This window comes from Corvus moneduloides, chromosome 1, assembly GCF_009650955.1.
Source record: "Corvus moneduloides isolate bCorMon1 chromosome 1, bCorMon1.pri, whole genome shotgun sequence".
Classification (NCBI taxonomy): Eukaryota; Metazoa; Chordata; class Aves; order Passeriformes; family Corvidae; genus Corvus; species Corvus moneduloides.
The window spans coordinates 54,914,053-54,935,979 of NC_045476.1; the positions used below are offsets into that span (position 1 = coordinate 54,914,053).

General features: G+C 40.0%; 1 protein-coding gene across 14 annotated transcripts in view; it reads right to left on the minus strand.

Annotated features, from left to right (window-relative positions):
- HDAC9 (histone deacetylase 9) overlaps positions 1 to 21,927 on the minus strand; it is a 462,820-nt gene that overhangs the window by 145,427 nt on the left and 295,466 nt on the right. For all 14 annotated transcript variants that reach the window (XM_032110318.1, XM_032110251.1, XM_032110312.1 and 11 more), the window contains one exon: positions 4,067 to 4,244. In XM_032110318.1, coding sequence (XP_031966209.1) covers positions 4,067 to 4,244 — 178 coding nt within the window. The remainder of the gene's footprint in view (positions 1 to 4,066; positions 4,245 to 21,927) is intronic.

The window sequence follows — 21,927 nt, forward strand, 5'->3', positions numbered from 1 at the left end:
CTGTATTCAGGATGCCTCCTCTGGTTGGCATAAACCTCCTTTTCTTAGCACTTTTCCAGAAATAGAATATAACTAGAAATTTAATTTTTTTTGCATTTATTGTATCAAGTTATTTTTTCTGAATCAAAAATCAGTTTAATAAGGTCAGGTCAGTATTGCATGGCAGAAGCATCTGCTCCAAACTTTTAAATACCAAGATATTCACACCACTGAGTGTAAAATTTGTTTCTAGAAGGAATAATTGACTTAAGAAAAGACTGAAATATATGTTTTCATTTATTGCAGGCATTTAAATTGATTTAGGATGTGCAAGTGATTCAGATGTGTGGCTGCTGGTCATACAGCACATGTGCTTGGTACAATACCAGAATGCAGCAGTAGAGATTACTGCTAAAAATAGCCCGTAGGATTTCCCTAACAGGACGCAGCCAATATCTCCCCACCCCCCACAAAAAAAAAAAAAAAAAAAAAAAGAAGAGAGGGAGACAACTGTTTTCAATTGCAGACTGCTGTGAAATATTAATAAAAGATGGTTATTCTGTCTCTCCAGAACAAATGCCTACAGCCAGATTCTGCTCTCAGATTCCTTGTGTAAATCTGAGCAGCTCCACTGAGACTGGTGGATTTATTCTGGATTTACACCAATATTACTGAGGTCAGAATGTAGCCCTGAAGACAGATGGGAATGGTGCCACCACTGAACCATACAATGATAGGGGACACAGGACAAAAGAAACTGAATTCACATTAAGTCAGTAAAAACCAAGATTTTCCTGGTGGGGACTCCCTAGCACTCATTCATTTCCAAAATACTTTATTCAGGTCAGTTTCTTTTAATAATATTTTTAACAGAGGGGAGAGCAAGAGACCTAAAAATCACTGGCTAGCAGCATGCTTTGAAGAAGATTAATTGCCCTGGAGAACAACAGTACCAATAGGAAAACCCAAGGGAAGAATATCTAATAAATTATTCCAACAAAAAATCTGAACTAAATAATGTCAAATATTCTGTAAACTGCCTAAATGAAAATTAAGTAGACTTTATATTTTTTCACCTTTAACTCATTATCTTGTGCATATACTGTGTATATATTGTTTAACTCTCACAACAATCACCATTCTGATTCCCTTCAGATATTTGGCTAAAAGCGTTTTTCTCATGACTCACAAAAATAGAGGCTCATTTTGATGCCCCTATAATAATCTGCTGCAACAGTTTTCCTTCTAACTTTTTTGTCTTCCAAGAATATATTGTCTTTAAATAGGAAAAAAACCCAAACCTAACAGTAAATAATAAATCAAGACAGAGACAAGTTATTACATTAATTTCTAGAGTGAATTTGCCCTTGCTATATGGTGGACTAGATTTTCTCCCATTCCACACATCCATTCCTTCCTTCCATGCTTTTACAAATGGTAGTGTTGCAACTGCTGTGGACAATGGCTGGTTGCATCTTGTGCTCTCTTAAGGGAGAAAATCATAGAACTATAGGATAGGTCAGGTTGCCAGGGACCTCCAGAGGGTTGTAGTCCAACTCTGCTCAGAACAGGTCAGCACTCTGATCAGACCGTGTTCCTCAGGACTTTCATCCTAAAGGATTTTCTAAGGGCCATATAAGAATAAATAAAAACTGGGTCTGAATTTCTTTCTTTCCACTGATGGATGAATAAATGCTAGGGCACCATCCAGATCCAGGAAATAGTATGCACAGATAAAGCCATTCCATACCATAACATCCCATATGTTAATAATACACAGATTGATTTTTTTTTTATTTCCCAGAAACTGTATTAGAACTGTTGATGTTGCAAAGTCTCTGTTCATTGTCACTCCAAAGGTGTCAATCTCATAACATAAAAAATAGCTCTATTTTCGATGTACTCAAAAACTGGAGTGATAAAGGTTATATATGTAAGTCTGTAAGCCTAGACACATGTCAGGGAAAGAGATTTCTTTAAGCAGAAAGGCTTAACTGTGAGTGCAGAGTTCATTTTGCGTGTGGGACCTGGTCTATCAGCCAGGGGGTTCTGGCTATTAGCATAGGTACAGCTTGCAAACAGGTACAGCACCACATTGTCTCCAGCTGGTACCTAGAGGATATAAAAGAGCTGAGGGTGCAGAGCAGAAGTGGAGAAGCAGAAGCATAAAATTGTAGGGCAGATGAAAATAGGAGGATTTTTTTTTCCAGTAATGAGTAGAGATTATTATATTGAAAGAGCAGTGGAGGGGAAAAAAAGATTCAATAAAACAAGAAACAAGGATTCAAGAAAAGATGTTTCATATTTTGAAAAAGGAATTCAGTGAAGGACTGAGAATCTCACTTGCAGTAAGTTGGCTTTTTTTCCTCTTTCTTTCTTTCTTTCGTTCTTTCATTCTTTCATTCTTTCTTTCTTTTTCTTTCCCTCTCTCTTTCTCTCTTTCTTTCTAGCTTTCTCTCTCTCTCTCTCTCTCTCTCTTTCCACTGGTGTTGTTCATGTAGCAATGCTTTACTAAAAGGGTAAGATTCAACTCTCTGCCTAATTTGGCTGTTGGCATTTCCATTACTGAACTGATCAGGTTTCTTTGTGTCTTTCTTTCTTGAGCCCTTTATGCCAGGGATGTCCCATTCCCATCACAGTCCCATTCAGTGTTTGTCCTACAAAATTTCATTCCTTCTCTTATTTTTCCATCTTAGCTTCACACTTTCTTTCTTGATTAGTTCCACTGATGCCAGAAGTCCACAGATCTATGTAACCCCCTCGACCCTACTCCCCTTACCGGGGATTGTAAAAGAAGGTGTCAGTAAACCTTAGCAATCAGGCTGAAGCAGCAGCTTTTACATTTGTAACTCCATTCAACTTTTTCAGTGGAACTGCAGATTTTTGAATGGGACAGTGAAGGCTACACACAGTGAGCTCACTTTTGGTGTGCCCTGTGAATCTTAGAATGAGCTTACAATGTCCTGGGGACTCTATGAACACAACTAGAAAAACTGTGGTCTAGTTTAAGAATCCCGTCTATATGCAGCTGTTCTTTTTGCAGAAACTCATGGAAAGTGAATTAGTGTGTTTGTTTCTGTACAATGCAAATGTTTGTTACCCAACAAATAATAATACATTTTTGCTTTCCAAGTTCACATTCTAGTTGGAAATATGGGAGAGCACACTGTTTCAGACAGTCCCACACAGTGCCCATTAAATATTTCATCCTACATCAGTCAATGGTCATGGCCTGAAAAGATGCAAACTTCTACCAACTGAAGGAAATAATACTTTTGGCATAAACCTTCATAAACCGTAACTGCAAGTATTTATTTCCCCCCTCCCCCCTTTTTTTTTTCTTGGTGCACAAGGTAAATCTTCACTTCTGACCATGCTCTAATGTTATACTGAGATTCAGGCTTTTAAAAAGATGGACCCTCATGCAAAGTTAGATTACACGTAATAAGAAATGAAGTTTCTGTGGTCATTTTCCTTCCTTTGGCTGAAAATTTTTGAGGTTCTAATAACTTTGCTTTGGACAGCCCATGCTCCCTGAGCGACTGGAATGCCCAGGACCTGAGCACAAAACCTGCCTCTGTAGACTCCACGAAACTGTTGAATGACACAGAAGTTGTAGCCAACATCACTTAGTCATGCCTACAGCTTTGCTCTTTCTGTAGAGAAAGCAACCTTGAAGCAGAGACTGACTTGTCAAATGAAGACATTGAGAATTACATTGCAGTTTTCCTCCTTACTGGTTGTCCTCAACTTATTGGTGGTCTCTTTACAAAACAGGCACACAGAGAAAAGAACCAGAGAATAGGGAAATGAAAGAAAAATGACTTAAAGGCACCAAAATGCACCTGTTTATGTAATGCCAGGGCCAGTCAATGATAATAATTTATGGCTGTGTGAATATTAACCCTGTGATTTATCAGCTGCACTGGTTGAGTTGGTGCCAATATAACATCATAAAACCGAGGAGCAGTAGGGCTAAAACTGAATGCATTGCTGCAGGAGGTATTTGAGGCATTTAAGTCTGTTGATCCCACATGAACAAATGCATTTGCCCTGCCTATTAAAAGCAGTCTTTAGGGAATCCTACCAGTTGTGTAGACATGCTGGCTGGGCTGGTCCATGTCTGGGTGAGGTAATGTGGAGTCAGTGGGGGAAGATGGGGTCCTGGAAAGTGGTCGATGTTTATCTGATCCTGCCATGCCAACTGTAGCCATCTGAGCCTGGTAGATTTGCAACTGGTGGACATGCCGATGTGCCAGGAACTCCTGTTTCCAAGAAAACAGCACAGTAGAAAGAAATGTGAGATGGGATCAAGTGAAACAGTGAGGGAAACATGTCAACAAATTAAGTTCATTAGGTCAGGGCTGTAATAAACAGTGGGGACCCACACCCCCAAATTGTACCTATGACCCACTCAAAAAATCCATTCAACAGATGTTTTCTTGCTGACAGTGCAGGCTACTGACTTTGCTGGAGATTAGGTGATGGCAGGCAACCTGTCAGTTCTCCCTGAGAGGCAAGACAGCTTCACATGCAAAGGCTTATAAAAGACAAAGTTTTTCTATTATATTGAATACAGAAGAGGATGTTAGAATATGCATTTTATGACCCTACACAAATAGAATTTAAATTTTCCCACAGCACTGAAAGTGAAAAGCGATGTTCTTACTACTCAGTACCAAATGTGCTGAGCAACTGTGAGTCAAGTTTCTACAAAGAACTCAGCTCCCAGAGCTCCCTGGAAAGTAGCAATGATTTGCATATAAGTTTTCACAAATGGCTTAGAAATTCAGGAATTGTTACATGAGATCCCACTAAGGATCCATCTTTTTTTGTCATAACTGCTGCCGGCTGTAGGCAGAGGCAAACACTTCAGGGAAATAGGCAGGTGTGAAAAGACTGTAACAGAGTAGAAAGGAAGATTTTCTCCTCTGTTTTGTCAACAGGTGGTCACTTTTGCTGACGTGACAAAGGTTGAAACCCTGTGAAGCCATTAGAAACCTTGGCATTCGCTCACTCCATGGAGTAGGATTGCTTCTCAGACCCCTTTCTTTCTGTTTTTCTTTTTTCTATCCTTATAGTCCCAGAACCTCAGCCGAAAGTGGATGCAAGGGAAATATTTTCAAACCACTTAATATGAATTCAGTTGAAATTCACACTTGTGACTTATAACTGCAGGCTCTGTTTATCCTCACCTGGGCTCAATATACATATATGAAGGCATATGTATATATATACATATGGCGCTTTTTTTTTTAATAAACCCAGTAACAATTAGCATTGCTGTGTGTTGTTGCTTGGGACAGCAGCTCAGAGGCCTGGCTTGAACAAGAAGGGATTGCTGGCTGCTCAGAGAGGTGAAGCTGAGTTCAGGCTGGGGAAGGCAGGTGGGAGTACCTGGGAGTACCCCAACCCCTTGCGCGCTGCAAAATAAATCGGCAGCTCATGGGATGTGAGAATGTCTACCCTGCGTGTAATAAAAGGGGCCTTTATGCAAACAAGTGCTCATCAATAACAGCTGAAATGAGAATAAATGCTTTAAAAGGCAGCCTCAAAACCCACATTAATATCTAGGGCCGCTACTTGAGTGAAAAGACATAAGGTCATGGGAAGGGTAAATCACCTGGGACTTTGTCATAAGTGACTAAATGAAGAAAGAAAATATGAGTAAGCAAAAAGAGGTTTTACAAGAATTGTCATGTTTTCGAGTCATTGAACCATTTCCCTTCCTTTAAATACAGTTCCCAACTTTTCTTATTGCTTTTTTAATGTACAATGACAGGATAGTGTTACATATTCCAGGAAATATCCTGAGCTATCTGAAGAGGTCTATGTATCCATCTAAGTAATAAAACTTGACATTCAGGATTTTTTTTCCGAAAATCTATTTTTGCATATTTTTGCTAATAATTTTAATTGTGATAAATTTTCAGAAGAGCTATCTTTTTTGCTCCTTGCAGGCATACATATCTTTTGCAACCTTTGCTGGGAGCGTGTGTGATTGGAGACGAGTGAAGAATGCATGGACACTATTGTGTTGAATATTTTCCCTATGGAGAACAGAAGTAGATACATTCCTTTGTGAGAATTTGGCATTCACTTTTTTCAATGCTGGCTTAGTGGTCAATAAAGTAGGCACAGGAGGCATTTTGCTATCTGTGGTGTGATTACTCCCTGCATCCTAGGATCAAGTGGAAGCAGCAGCACTGTCTCTCTGATGCTCGTGTATTCACCATCTCCTGCCTACTCTTCTAAACACCCAGCTGAGCAGTTTGGAAGAAGCCAAACTCCTGCCTGCAGGAGCTGTTCATGGCATAGAATGTTGCTGCCATAGAGGAAATCAGCAGAACACTGTTATTTCTGCTGCTGTCCTCAACTTATAAGTTGCCTATAATTAACACAGCTGGTGTCTGTGTAGTTCTTTGAGCAAGGGGATTTCTCATATATCTTTCAATGTTCAGTTTCAATTATCACTAACTATTGATAATTCATTGGGTGTGTTCACTTTTCTGATAATTATTAGAGTACAGAAGACAAAACAGTTTGTTCCCTATTGGAATGCTCTTCAAGCTAGTTAGGGTGCAAGTGGATTGTGGTAGTCTTCATCAAACATTATTACTTAAACATACTTCTTAAAGAACCCTTGGAAATTCAGCTGTCAGTGAGGAGGGATTGATGCTGTTTCTGTTTGGACTTTTCTCAGTGCTGGTTGACTCTGAGCTCTGAGGCTTAGAGCTGCCTTTTCTGCCTTTCTTTTACTCCCAGACATGAACTTCACTTTTGCAATATCTGCACTTATTTTTTTTTTCAATGAAGCTGTAAGTTTGCCATTCAGTCAATATCTAAAATATAATCTTTCCAGGTCTCTAACCTAAAAAAGTCAATTTAAGTGGGTTTTTTGTTTGTTTGTTTTGGTGTTTTTGGTTTTGGAGGTTTTTTGCTGGATTGTTTGTTTGTTTTGTGGGCTTGGGGTTTTTTTAGTGTCTTGAAGAAGAAGGAAAAAAAGTCTGGAGCATCACAAAACATAGATAACTTGGGAAGATGTTCCTATCTTTGCTTCAAAAATGATTTTGTGTTTGTGTCTATGTAGTCAATAGAAACAATATTTTTCATGCAGATGAACAAACTGAGATAATTTTTTTTTAATACTAACCAACCTGTGTGAACATCACCTAAACCAGACATCTATTTCAGCAATTTGTTGGAGACCAAGAAGACAACCTAATCTTGCTCTCCTGCATTTTCAGGTTCAACTGTGTCCTGTTTATATCATTCTCCCCTCCTCAAATGAAACCAGACCCATACTGTGTTTGACACATGTTTATCAACATAATCATTTCAGGGAAGGAGAAGAAATTTGTGGAAGGTTCCATGGAAATTGCATGACACCTGCTTTAATTTCAGGTCACAGAAAACATTTGCCTGTGAAAATCTTTTAAAATTTGTTAAAATACAGAGTAGTTTTGTCTCACAAGGCTTACACCGAGGCTTACATCCTCTAGTGGTATTCAGATCCTTTAACTGTAATATTACAAACTGTAGGCATCAGCAAAGTTTAGACTTGTTTAGATTTTAGTCAAAGTTTTAGGCTGACTTCCTGATTAGGTTTCATTTACAGACAACAGGCACTCGTGAAATACATGTATTTTTCCAGCCACCTACATATTTATGTTGTGAGCATTTCAGATACTCTGAGTCACAGACAAGTGGATTAATGCAATGAGTAATGTGAATAATCAACACACTTATCTGGCTCCCCAAATACCCACCTGGCCTCTGGAAGGGATTAAAGCAACACAATGAATTCATCTTCAGGTTTTATGTGTTACAGCCCTGCAAACACATGTCCATCTCTCCAGCAATATGACAAAAGCAGTATTTGCACATCTGCAGCGCTAGTGATTTGTGTGAATATATTTGGAGAATTCTTAGGTAACCTGAGCCCTGGCTTCCCGGCATGGAGCCTGCTAGTTCCAGGTGCCTGAGATTAGTTTATTAGTAGAGGCAAGCAATTAGAGCCTCTGCTGGAGCTAGTAGAGGGCTATCCATCCTCTTCCACAGAAATGAGCTCAGGCCCTCAGTAATTATTTTGAGGAAGAATTTTAGAATCAGTATCTAAAGAGAAGATGAGCCTTTTAGGAGCACGGGATGTAAATATTTGTTGTTCTCCTAGTATTATTGTAAGATTTGTTTAGCAGGACTTTGAATTAATTTGGGTTTGTGTGAATATTCCTTTCGTGCAGATGTGTGATTTGTACGTTTGGTGCTTAACATTTTGTAAATTCTAAAGATTTTAATGAGAACTATTTACTTACTTCTACTGGCTGTGAGAACTGATAATCCATGAGTACATTCTGTTGGATTACAAGATGGTGTATGTTGGATGATAAAGCAAAGGTGAATTGTCTGTAAATTAACATTCCTTTGAATGGTTATGTCTTGTGCAGAGAAAAAAAGTATGTGGGATTCACTCATAAAAGCTTTTTTTTTGCCTCTCAACAGTCTGGGTTTTTTTTTACTTTAATATGTTAATATTTAGTTTAGTCACAAATAAATATATCCAAAGATTGTGTCTGTAGCATAATCCTATGTGTGTATGGGCATATTCACACCTCTCTTCAGGGTTTATGCTTTGGCTTTTTTCTTCATGGTAGAGAACTTTTTTCTCTTAGAAATAGCAAATTTGAATTTCTTAATAGCGAGGTTACTTCTCTCATATATTTGTGGCCAGCCTTATATCCCTCTGTTATTGTGCCTTTGATGCCTTCTGCTGAAGTATGAAGTGTGTGCTAATGTCTATTAACTGGTAAAAGTTATTCATGTTTTACCCATCCTGCCCTCCTCTCCCAAAAGACCTTCAGCACCCCTGGCCTTACAATGCTTTTCCTCTCAAAGCATTTTTTGGTGCTCTCTTTGCTAGTTGCCACATTGTTTGCAGAAAATTACCCAAAGGATGGGTAATTTCCTGAAGGGGAGAGCTACATGCATATGCTTCAGAAAGTTTTGCCTTAGGTAAGGATGAAAACAAGACCTGCTGCCTTTCAGACCTTCCTCTTGCTCCTTCTGAAGGATATTTCTAACACCTGCTCTGCTGCTTTGTCTCCCCCCATGGCTCCTGTTGGAGGCCCTACTCCTTAGCCTCGTCCAGAGCCCTGTAGCAACATGGGAATAGAGCAACTTCAGATCCTGCAGCTTGTCTTCTCTACCACCCTCCTCAGCTTTCTGCCCTCCCAGTGCAGTTGTAGCTGAACGAATCCAAGGAGTGTCCAGGCCAGCCAGTGACTACATGCAGCAAAATGGCCTTGGCTTGCAGCAAACAGAGCTCAGTCCTGCTTTAAGGTCCCTGTGACAGCAGCCTTGGCCCAAACTAAAACAGTCATCAAAGTCTGACTGAATCAGAAATTCTGGTCACCCAGAAACTTCTCCTTCAACTCAGATGTAGGTAGTTAACAGTCCTTCAGAAATCTCATACAATATATTAAAAGGTTTGACCTTGGTTATCCTCAGAATTGACAGGAAAAAACCACAGAAAGCAATGAATTCCTATACAAAGGAGTTTGTTCCTTGGGACAAAAATAACTGTGGGTAATAGGAACTTTTAGCAATTTTCACCCAGGAATTTTTCAAAGTACTATTTTGCCTACTGTCCTCAAACAGAACCATAGCTAATTGCCCTCAGAAACTGAGCAAAAATAGGTTCTGAGATCTTCCGAAAAAAAGTGTGTGAACAAATGTGAAAGGGCAGGAATGGTGTCTCCCTGTCAATAAATACAACCTCAAATAGAAATAAGTCTGAGATATCCTTGAAAATGAATATGTTGAGACATCTTTTAAACTGCTCTGTCACTTGGAGAAAACACATCACCAAGAAACCCTACCAGTTTCTATTTTTGACAAAACCACATGTAAAGCCACCAACTTCCATGGTCATCAGTTTCAAAAAATCCTGGTATCACCATCTGAAATAAAGTCAACCACAAACTCAGAATCAGCATTTTTATGAAAAGTAAGTAAATTACAAGTATGGTTACAGACACATAGATTGAATAGGTAGAAATGGATTTAGGGCAAACAAAAGTATAGACAGGAAGAAACAGGACAGTTACCCTTGAGGCATCTTGGTATATTAGGTCACATATTATCAGGATGTTTATAGAATTTAGATTTCTCTTGCTGTAATACAAGGAACACAGTGTTGACTAGAAAATCGGTAAACAGAAATGAAGTCTTATCAACTGAACCTTAGGTGCAGATACAGAACAGTGGGCTGGAAGTCCTAACCCAAAACTGCCTGGAGTCACAGGCAGAGATTTGCCTTGGGCAGCAGGCTGCTTCTCACAGCAAAACAATGTCGTGCCCTGTGCCTTCCCCTTGCCTTCTGAAAGACTGTGGAATGGCTTATTCCAGCTGCTGCCAAGGTAGAGTTTAGTACTTAGTCTGGTCCACTTCAGTGACAGCCCAGGGAATAGTTATAACCCTCAACCCATTTTGGTTTTCCCCTCTGTTCCTAGAGATGCAAAGCTGCTGCTGTAGAGCTCTCTGCCCCTCTCCTACCATCCTTCCCTTCTAGCATGGGAGCACCTTTGGGTGACAAAACATGTTATGAAAATTACAACACTTTTGGGCCAAGAAATAGGGTAGAGAAAAGACTCTTCGTGGAATGAGAAGAGTGTGCTCTATCATCAAGACATATAGGAGAAGATGCCTTTTGGACCTTGGGTTGCATGGCTAAATGTGCAAGTCCAGCCTGGAGTCACACTCCTTGCCTCTGGCTGTAGGACGTAACAGCAGGGTCAGGATCCTCTCTTTTACCTCTACTGTGGCATGGGGAGGTGGATGGGTTGCTGACCTGTGTTTTTAAAGAGAGAGGGGAAAATTTACCTCTCAGGTGGAAAGTTTCCAAAGGCCTGAGCATCTAAACATGACCCATGCTGGTCCAATGTAAGTGGGGAATCAAGGTGGTCAAATGGTTTGAGAAGTTTTCAGCTATCTTTGTGAAGAAATATGAACCAAGCAGTCATTATGTTGAAGCCTGGCATGATCAAGAAGACAGGAATTATGGGAGTGACAGAAAAGGGGGCCCTAAGGTCCGAGCACTTTTTACTGGAGGGAAATTCCAGGAGTCCAACTGAGCTGCTGGTTTCACTCCTGGTTCCTGCTCCTGTGAGACCTGCCTTCTCTGCTCCCAACATTGGCAGGTACTTGACTTCTGTCACTCCTGCTAAAGTGCTGACTGCAGTGTGCACAGCACTCATCCAAAGAAAATGCAGCACCTCCTCAAAAGCTTGCACTCCTAGCAGAATCTTTTCCTCCCTTTCTGATTCTACCAGATATTTAATACAAATGTATAAATAATTGGGGGTACCATTAAGGGGAAAAATAGACCACCTGAATATCTTGTGGGGTTTTTTTGTTTGGTTTTTTATTTTAATTAAGAAAACCTCTGAAGAGGATTCTTTTTACTTTATTACTTTTACTAGAAAAAAACACATGGCTTTCCAGAAGTCACTTGGTGCTTCCAAAAATAGAATACAGAGAAGTGCAGAAATGAATACAAAAGGAGAATACAATTGTTCCTGTATCTCGCCCTAACTTCCGGTATTAACAAGCATTTGCTTCTTTGATGTGAAGAATAAATAAGCTCTAGAACAACATTTAATGGTTACAACCACCTAATCCTAGCAGCTTTCCAAAATCATTAAGATGACGTGTTGGCCAAAACTGATTAATGACAACATCACCTGTCCCACGTGTTTCATTGCTCTGGGAAATGTCACCCAACTCTTTTCAACCGTATGGGCAAATCAGTTTGGTGTTACTTTATGCAGATCATTTCCACCACTTCCGTTTTTCTGTTCTTCATCAGAACTACTTTTCTTAGCAGACTTGTATGGTTTCTTTTTAAGTGAAGAATCGTTACTTTGGCCTTCACATAGAAAAATAATAATCTCCAGGCTAAATTCATCAGCAGTCCTGCTGCAGATCTGTGTTTTCTGCATACTTCAACAAATTCTGCTTTGGTTTTATAGGCAATTCTTCTGAGTTCAGGATTTATTGTAGAATTAATGGAAATTACTTGGATCTGATATATAAAGAGAAAATCTGGGAGAATCCTGCACTTCAAATAGAGTCCAAACACACTAACACATCGGTACCTAAGCATAATATCGTGCAGGTGTATAGGTGCCTTCTGTAGATGCCTCCTCCCTTGTATGGAGGTACACTGAGGTCAAAACAGGGAACACCAGTGGACCATGTGGTCAGAAAATATAAGAGCCATAACCAAGGTGTTTGACCAACTAAGTTCTTGCTCTATAGAGCAGTTGTGCAGGTCACTGTATCTAAAGCACAAGGCTGGGAGATGAACAGATCTAGAGCAGCCCTGCCAAGAAAGACTTGGGGTGCTGGTGGATGAGAGGCTGGACATGACCCTGCAAGGTGCATTCACAGCCCAGAAAGCCAAACGTGTCCTGGGCTGCATCCAAAGCAGCATGGGCAGCAGGGCAAAGGAGTGGATTCTGCCCCTCTGCTCTGGTGAGACCACACCTGCAGTGCTGCATCCAACCCTGGGGTCCTCAGCACAGGAAGGACATGGACCTGATGGAGTATGTCCAGAGGAGGGCTGCCAAGATGATCAGAGGGCTGAAACACCTCTCCTATGAGGAAAGGCTGAGACAATTGGGCTTTTTTAGCCTGAAAAAGAGAAGGCTTCAGGGTGATCTAATTGCAGCCTTCCAGTAACTGGAGGAAGCCTACAAGAAAGATGGAGAGAACTATTTATGAGAGCATGTAAGGACAACAGGGAATGGCTTCATACTGGAAGAGTATAGGTTTAGATTAGATATTAGAAAGAAATTCTTTACTGTGAGGGTGGTGAGGCTCTGGAGTTAGTTGCACAAAACTGGAGGCGCCATCTCTGGAAGTGTTCAAGGCCAGGTTGGATGAGGCTCTGAGCAATCTGGTCTAGAGGAAGGAGTCCTTCTCCATGGCAGGGGGTTTGGAACTAGATGACCACTATGTTCGCTTTCAACCCAAGCCACAGTATGGGTCTATGACTTCTACCCCTCTGAAGATTTCAGAGAGAGACATTGCCAAATCTCACACCTTACTTTAAAGCGGTTAAAATACCCACGGACTTCCTTTCTCCAACAGAACTGTAGTAAGAGATACCGAGTTTCTTGAAAAATTGTGTATCTACACACACACATCTGCAGCTATCACAAGGTATTTTAAAAACATTTTTCTCTCTTCAGTGCAGAGCTCTACTACACTTTTCTGATTTTGGAACACAGAAATAGTTATATATAGTGAAATGGTGATATAATTTGAGACTACAAAATAAAGGATTTGAACATAGGAAGGATGCTGCAGATGAAAAAAGAAACTGTCACAAAAGTCTTTTCAGACCTGTTCTATATATTTAGAATTCTACGTGGTTGTGGAATGCTCTATACTTTTGTAGAATAAATATATTTCTGCAACAAACAAGTACAGCTTGTTGTTTTTTTTTTTTTTTTAGTTTTATTTGGGATAAGATTATTTGCAATTTGAACAAAAATTGAACTGAACATCAAAAGATAACTTACAAATATTTCCCACTTTGTTTTCTCAGCCTAGGGTTTGCTGCTTTTAACAAGTGGGAGAATTGTCAGAATGGGCAGATTTAAAAGGGAGGAAAAAACCCTTACGTTTGCTGATTTAGGAACACCTAGAGAGTTAAAAAAACCCCAGGAAAATGTTATGTGCTAGCATAGCACAGATTGTATAATGCAGACTGCAAAATAAATTATGCAATTTCTTTTTCCTTAAGTAAATCTTTGAACTTAAAATGCAAAAGCAAAGTTCAGAAGATGGCATAATATTTGTTATATTTCACAGGAAGGATAAATGAATGTATCTGACCTTGCCTCATTGCAGTGTAATTCAAGTGGGGCTAGATTGCTGTTACAAGGAGGGATGTGGGGGTGGGACTAAAAGGAAGGAGAGGGAGCAGTATTACAAAATCCAACATCTAAATAGCATAAGGTCCAACCTCTTCCCTTCTCACCCTCTCTCTTTTTTATGATAATGCTTCCACTTTATTTCTGGTTTTAAAATTTGGAAGCTGTTTTGTTTGTAGGTTCAACTGTAATTTCTTGCCTTTGTGCCTTTTCCAAAAAAAGCTGAATCTTTCATGCACTCACATTAATCCTCAAATAGCATAAGATATTACAACAATTGCAAGAAATGGAAGCAGTAACAACAAGTAAAAAGAATACTAGCTGGGGAGAAGTGGGGCAATAAGAACACTTGTAGCACTTCTGGAAGGTGGTTCATTGATTTGCTCACACTACATAAGGATCTCAACACTGCATTAGCCAGTATTTTTCTTCATCTAGAAGAGACATGTCTCCAAAGTATCCAGGAGTAACTTACAGGAAAAGAAGTCTGAATGCTTAAAAGACCAAAGGAAGCAAAATTACAGGCCAAACACTAGTCTGTATTCCTCATCTGGGCTCTGTTACTCCTTACTACGATCCATGTCCTTCCTGAAGCAAAACACAAAAATTTTAGGTCTATTAATTGCAATTTAAAAAACTGCCTACATATGGAACAAAAATAGATTTCTACTTTGACAATGGCTTTTTTTTTTTTTTTTCCAGAGGAGAGCTGCTTAGTATTTAGAATTACTATCTCTTTGTTTTAAAGGCCAGCTGAGAGAGTGGTGTCTCAATTCAGGAAGGCAGCCCTGAAGATCAACTCCGTTGCTGGTGAAGTCCCTTAAAGCACCTCCCTAGTTGTGGTCTGATGGCATCTTGGGAGGACATCCACATGCTGGAGATTGTCTTGGAGTTAGTGGCTGAGCAGGAAGACCAGAAGCAGTGGGGAAGAGGCAGGTGAGCCAGCTGGAATGCACAAATACAGCGCCCCGAGAGCTGTGCGGGTGCAGCCCAAGAGCAGAGGCCTTGCAGTAACTCAAAAGGACCTGGCGGTCAGTGGAGAAGGCAACCTCCTCCAATCACAAGTTATAAAACATTCACCTCTGTTTTGGGGCCAGTTTGGATTATTTACACAGATGTAAGTCTAGATAAACTAGAGGGGAACCAAGAAATTTATTCTGGGTTTTCACTGGGATATCTGAGAGAAGGATTTGTCACTTCAATAGCTGCTTCTTAAAGCATTGCCACAGAGGAGGGAGACAGATTTCTTGCAGCCACACAACACTTGGAAATAATATATACTGGAAAATATTGCACCAAATAAATAGTTACAACTTTATCTAGTGAAACCTGGGAGGACAGAGTGGGGGAATCCTGAGAACCAGTCAAAGCAAAATGTTAATTCTAATTGTTGTATTTAGTTGGCCTTGTGTTGTGACAAGTTTGTTATTAAGCAGATTTCCTACCTGCCACCTTCTATGGGAGGATTTTACAAAGTGATGTTATGCAGACAATTCCCATTGCTTCTTACCTCTTTATTCCTAATTATGTTGGCCCTGTGTTCACTCAAGATAACATTATAGTTGTCCCCAAATGCTCTAGATTTGGGGCCTGTGACAAACAAAATCTTTTAGGGGCCGGAATACTTTTTTCCCCCTCTATTGCAAAAATGTAGCTACTAACATGCTGAAAACCATGCTGTGCTTGCTTATTGTCTGACAATGGGTTAGTAGGTTTTACATATTTTCATTAGTATAATTTCTTAAATGTCTTTTTGTTCTTCAGACAGATATATAATGTGATATATTGTCCTTAATGTTTTTTTGTCATTTTTGTTTTTGCTAGGAATGTCATCTTTCCTGCTCTGTGATGAATTTTCTATATATGATGCATATATATCCCTTGGATGATACCATCCTATTAAAGGTTATAAAGAAAATAATCTGTAATTCGTCTGCTACATAGAGAGTATTGTTGTGTGGAGAAGCTAAAGTGTAGACATTACAGATCCTAAGTGCACAAGGATTAAAAATCCTGATTTTTAACTCCATTCTTTAACCATTGGATCAGTAATAATTGCATTGTATCAATAACATTCTCCACTTCTGGATCCACGTCTCATTTAATTATGAAATAATGCAGCACTGTGGCTTTCTGTGTTCCTTATTACAACAGATAGAGGAGGTATGGTCAGAAGTTGTTTTGGTTTGATCGTGCTGGATTTGACAAAGTGTAGGAGAGAGAGTTCAGAGCAATTAAGCAATTAGCAATGTAAAATATCACAGCTTCTATGCTCAAATTAAAGCATCCCTACTCTGTATCTTTAAGGGCTCAGAGCAGAATGGGTGAGGAGAGGGAGGCTGATCATCCCTGTGACCCACACTGAGGCATTGTGGCGAAAGGGTGAAAGGGCTCATGCAACTTCTCAGCTTCTGTGTCTTTGGGGGTCATTCTGGTCCTTAATCTTGTGGGGAATATTCAGTCCATTTTCTTTCCAACTCTCTGGAAGCAGAGAAACCAGGAGGAAAGGTGGTCACGTGACATGGGTGTACACATCATGATGTGAGTGCACATGGTGCCACAGCCGACCCTTAGGGCCACCGCCAAGTCCCAAGAGATGTGCTGACAGCACTCTGAGCAAGGTAGTGCCAAAGCACTCCGAACAGCTGGCACCCCACATCCATGCCATTGCATTCAGAATGGCCTGGAAGCCTGCTGGCCACAGGGGACCAGGGAAAAAGAGTGGACGTTGTGAAATGTATCTCAGACCCTTGGCAGAGCTGCAAAGGTGGGCAGAAAGCTTTGAGGCAGAGCTCAAAACGCTGGGTGCTGCCAGCCCAGCAGTTCCTGTTGGAACTCTACAAGACAAGATATGTTTGAAGGTTTCTTCCCAGGAACCAGAGGGGTTAAACCTGACCTGATTACAGTATCAACAGATATACTAAAAACAACAGGTTTAGTCCTGAGCCCAACCAGAGAACCTAATGCTGCCCAGAGGCCCAGCCTCAGGCAATGAGCTTCTCAGCTCCTTCTCTCTCTCCATTTCCAAATCCTCCTCTGCCTGTGGGTATTGGGGTTTCTCTTTGCTACTCTTGGTACAAAAATGTAGTTGAGCAATCAAACAATAGCGACATTCAAGAAGGGGGAAAATATGTGGGATCGGGGCTGAGCTTTTGACTTTTACTGACAAGTTTAGAAATATCCCTGGTTTTCGTCATAAAAGTTCAGATTCACATATCCAAGTGGCTCTTTGGACATTGAAATGTGCTATACATATGGATATAATTTAATTCATAAGAATCTGACGGCTGCTACCTGGCCTTCTTTGCTTATTTTTAGTCAGTCTGCAGAGAACTTAAAAGACTTTAACTGTACAGTTGGAAATAAGAGACAGGATTGTTTTTCAGTTTTTCTCATGTGCATTGTGAGGCATCAATCTAAGCTATGAGCAGGTTCTTTTTTCTGCTTTTTTTTTTTTTTCCATAACCTGGATTTCAGTCCTGATGACTGTTTCTTTCATACAGCAATATTCCCAATGTCATAATACAATACACCCTACGTGTTACACCCTTAAGAAGTTCCTGGGCATCCTTCTTTCTGGGAGAAGGAAAAAAAGAAGTTGCAATACTTCCAGTAAATTTTATATAAAATTGTTAATTAGCTGGAGAATTCTGATTTTAGGTACATCCAGGAGTTGCTCCAGATAAAAAACCCCAGAAAATGCTTTTGGGTTCAGTATAACTTCAAGTGGAAGCATCTGCTACCTCATTCAATCTCCAGACTGTGTGTGTGACAGTAAACGGAGTACTGAGCTCCCTTTCAGAGCTGCATTATTTCTGGGTTAATATCTGTAATACCTGGAGATTCAACATATTTCAGTACAAAAGTGTTATGTAAAGTTACCCGAGTTGTTATGGCCAAAGCTCTTTTGAAAACAAAGTTTTGTTACTTGTGCAGTGATTGCTGAGAGCAAAATCTGTCTTGTTACAGTGTAAGTAATGCACTCCATGTGGCAGGAGGGAAAACACAGTGCTAATTTAGGAGTAGCTGCCATCTGAAGGCATTGAGATTTTAGGCCCGTTCGGTCTTAACCAAAGAAGACCGAGGGAATACCTGAGGCAAAATCTACTTATCATTATATTTTAGTTTCTTTCACTTATTAAACTGTTCTAATTTCAACCCAGGAGTTTTACTTTTTTTCCCTGATTCTCCCCCCACCCCCATCCCACTGGGAAGGACAGAGCAAGTGATACTACTGTGTGGTAGTTGCCAGCTGAGATTAAAGCATGACAACATCACAGGCGTCTATGAGTGCCTACATAACCCTGGCCAGGAGAGGGAATACAAACTGTCAGTACTGTTGTAAGCAGTGCGTTCCCATGGAGGGAGCTTGGGGTGACCAATGCACATACTTTGTGCCTAAACCAGAGGTGTGAGTTGCCTCACCTAGTGTTTGTATTTTAATGAGAAAGAAGGGAGTGAAAAGCCCTGAGCAGGGGTCCATGGCTGGCTCCTTTCAGCTGTGAAATGTTTGTGTCCCTAGTGGCTCTCTTCTCCACAGGGGTAGAGGGAGTGTGAGAGCCTCTCCTTTTCATTTAAGAAGGGTTACAGGGCCATGCTGCCAAAAGAGCTGCACCAGGGGCTGAAAGTCCCAAGAGAGGTTTGGGTCAAGTCAGGTTGCTTTGGGAGGATTTGGATCTCTGAAGATGTTTTGTTTTCATTCTTTGAATTAAAATTTAATTTAAGTAATTGAAGTACATAATCCATCTCTGAGGAATGCTGTCTTAATCTTGTCTCTTAGAAGAAAAAGCAGGATTTTCAAATTTTATCTGTTACTGATCAGCTGTATGAGCTTACACCAGTCTTCTAATGTCTCCGAGCTTTCGTGTCACCTTATCTCATCCTGGCTTTATCTTTCCTAACTGTGGAGATTTCAAGCAGTTTGTCTTTTGCAATGTGACAGTTCAGTGCTCAACACTGATGATGCTTGACTGCAGTTGTGGAGTTAAGGCACATAATACTTAATGAAAACCTACCTCAAAAATCCTCTTCCTTATACCCCTTCTTTCCCCTGCTGCCCGCCCCCCCCCAAAAAAAAATTAAAAGGAAAAACTGAGTTTCATTTAGTTTGTTTCAGCATAGTAATTACTCATATAGGTCCAGTTACATTTCACATTAAACAAAAAAAAAAGGTAAATATAAGGAGCCAGAGCAAAAGGAGGAAAAGTGAGAAGAGAAATTAGATGAGAGAGGTCTAAAGAGAACAAGAATCTGGCTTTAAAAAGACAAATCATAACTCAGACTCTGGATCCAGGCACCAACATTCTCATCACCTTGGAATAGTCTGAGCACCACAACTGTGGGGTTTGGATATTCATACAGTATGAGGTTCAGTTGAGAAAACCCTGATGCCCTATGTTGCTACGCAACGATTACTTCTATAAAAGCTTTTAAATTTCGATTACCTTTGTTGTAATATGAAGGCTTTTGAAATATGTGGTTATTTTGGAAGGCTTTTGTTTGTTGCCCTAGTCCACTATAAAACAGCATAGATCCTATTTATTCAATTGCTCCCAAAACGCCCAGGAATGAATTGCTGTAATGTGTGGTTGTGGCAGCTCAATGGTCAGACAAAATCAGCTGAGAAAGCAGGGCTGGTTGTGCACCAACTGCAGAGCCCGCCCATCACTGGCCACAGTCACTAACCTTTTTGGGAAAAGTCACTTCCATCAGTCAGGCCACTGCAGGGCAGTGGCCGCAAGGCAGCAAAACACTGCTTGGAATAATTCTTTGCAGATGCCAGGAACCGGAAGTTTCAGGGAGAAAAATGAAAGCCATTCACTCTTCCAATGACACAAGCCTTTGATACAACAAAGTCATTTGGACAGAGAGCTCCAAGGTCAGGAAGGCACGTAAAGATTGGTGATTAGAGAAATACTATATCAGCAAAGTGTGGCAAGCTATTAAAAGAAACTGTAGCTTTTATGATTGTGCTGCTGGAGCTTCCCCAGGGCTATTTATATTAGATATTGAGTTAAGCATAACTTATTTAGTCTCAGCATTCCAGAAAACATTTTGATGTCAGCTACTGAAGGAAAGTAAACACAAGGAGGAGGAAACAGGGCTGATCCCAAGCAGATAAAAATTTTGTAATTTAATTTTGTGAACCCACGCATGTTAGAGAATTGAGAAAGAGGAATTTTTAAAACCTTGATTTGACTTAAAGCTTGCTTGATAGAAGTATTTAGTCACTGTGCAGCTGGGGGAGGATGGGTGGAGAAACAGAGATGATTTATCACCTTGAGTACTTGTTATACCCTGACAAAGCATGAACACAGTTTTCTGTAGGCGTTTTCATCTAGAGCAGATTTTATGCACATGTGTGGTTCTCATCTAATGCTGTGGGCTTGTGTGTATGTTAAGCCAAACTATTTGCTTAGCTGGGCTCTTTGCCCGGTGGATGTCCTGATGGCTGGTGACAGGGATTTGCCTGCCCTGTAGCAAGCAATTAAGAGTCTTTGGGACTGTAATTTAGGAATCGCTTTATGAGTCTGGACTTTCAGTCACTAAGCGAAGAGTCCAAAATCTGATCTAGAGGCTGGTAATATCTGCACAGATATTATCTCTTAGCTCAGCAGTTCCAGTAAAAGAATCATGCTTGTTTATTTCTGTAAGAATAGGTCAATAAATCCATTGGGGATTCTCTTTTCTCTCAGAATAATACTGTGGACCTGAGGAACTCACAGGTATGAATATAAAATCAGGTGTGGTTTTCTTTGATTTGCCAGAAAGTACTGTTTATTTAAGACTGAGGAAGTGGGAGTCCTGAAACCGCAAAGTCAAGTACAGCTCAACCCCCTCAACACAGTGGAGGCACCTCAACAGCTCCTTGCATAGAGTTGCCATCTTGACTGTGCTTTGATTCTTAGATTTATTTTTTTAAAGGTGCTTTTAGGTGGGAAGTTAGAACAGCTTTGTTTGAGTTCTGCAGAAAAAAAAGTGTGAAGGAATACAGTAGAACAAGCATAATGTTACAGGTGTCACTCAGTAGATGTTATCTGTCCAGAAATACTGTCCAAGAAACAATTTGTACTTCCTACTACCTTGTTCTGACCAGGTGTTTTAATCATTTTGGATTTAGGCAAGACACCAGCCCTTTCATTTTCCTTTATCTGAATAAAAGATATGGTTTATAAGATTGTGAATACTTTACTTTTGTGCTTTTCTTGATTAGCATAGTTCCCATTCCATGACCTCTTATCACTGATAAAATAAAGTTTTTCACTCAGATTTTGAAATTCTACATTTCTGTGTTTGATTGAAAGAAAACTTCCTCTTCCTTCTCACCTTGCTATGTATTTTTTTTGTGCTAATGTTTTCACTGAAAAGAAGTTATTCACTACCGCAGAAATATCCCAACTCTGACCAGTTCTCCCAGACAGAGGATCATATTTCATTTAGAATGCAAATGTTATGTCTTATGTCTGCAGGTTACCAGAACTCACAGAGGACTTAGCAACTAAGGCTTTATTTGCATGTCCTCTGCCTAAAAACATACTAATTAATACAAAAACTTCCCACAGATATATTTTTTTCCCTTAATTACTCAGCCTTACATACTAGTCCTAATTCTCGGCATATTTAATAAGATTATGGTGGGCTATAAATTCTCTATCTCTTAATTTGTAAGTTACCACTTTATTGCTCTTTTAGGCTGTCTTTAACAACAGTATTTTACTCAGGAATATAACTAGTGTATTTTGCATGTTGTGAAGATAGATTTGAAGCTTTTTGGGACCCATAGCTAAAAAGGGAAAAGGTTTGCATTGTTGACTATTTGGTTGACAAAGGTAATTCACAGCTCAAGGAAAAGAAAACAGAAATGTGTTTTACCCTAAAGCTAGACACAAAACTAGTACAAAAATTTAATAGAAGAATCTAAGTTTGGCTATGACTGAAGGAATAGATGGGCCAAAACAGATTTATGATGATAAGAACATAAGAAATGCCTTACTGCATTAGGCCAGTC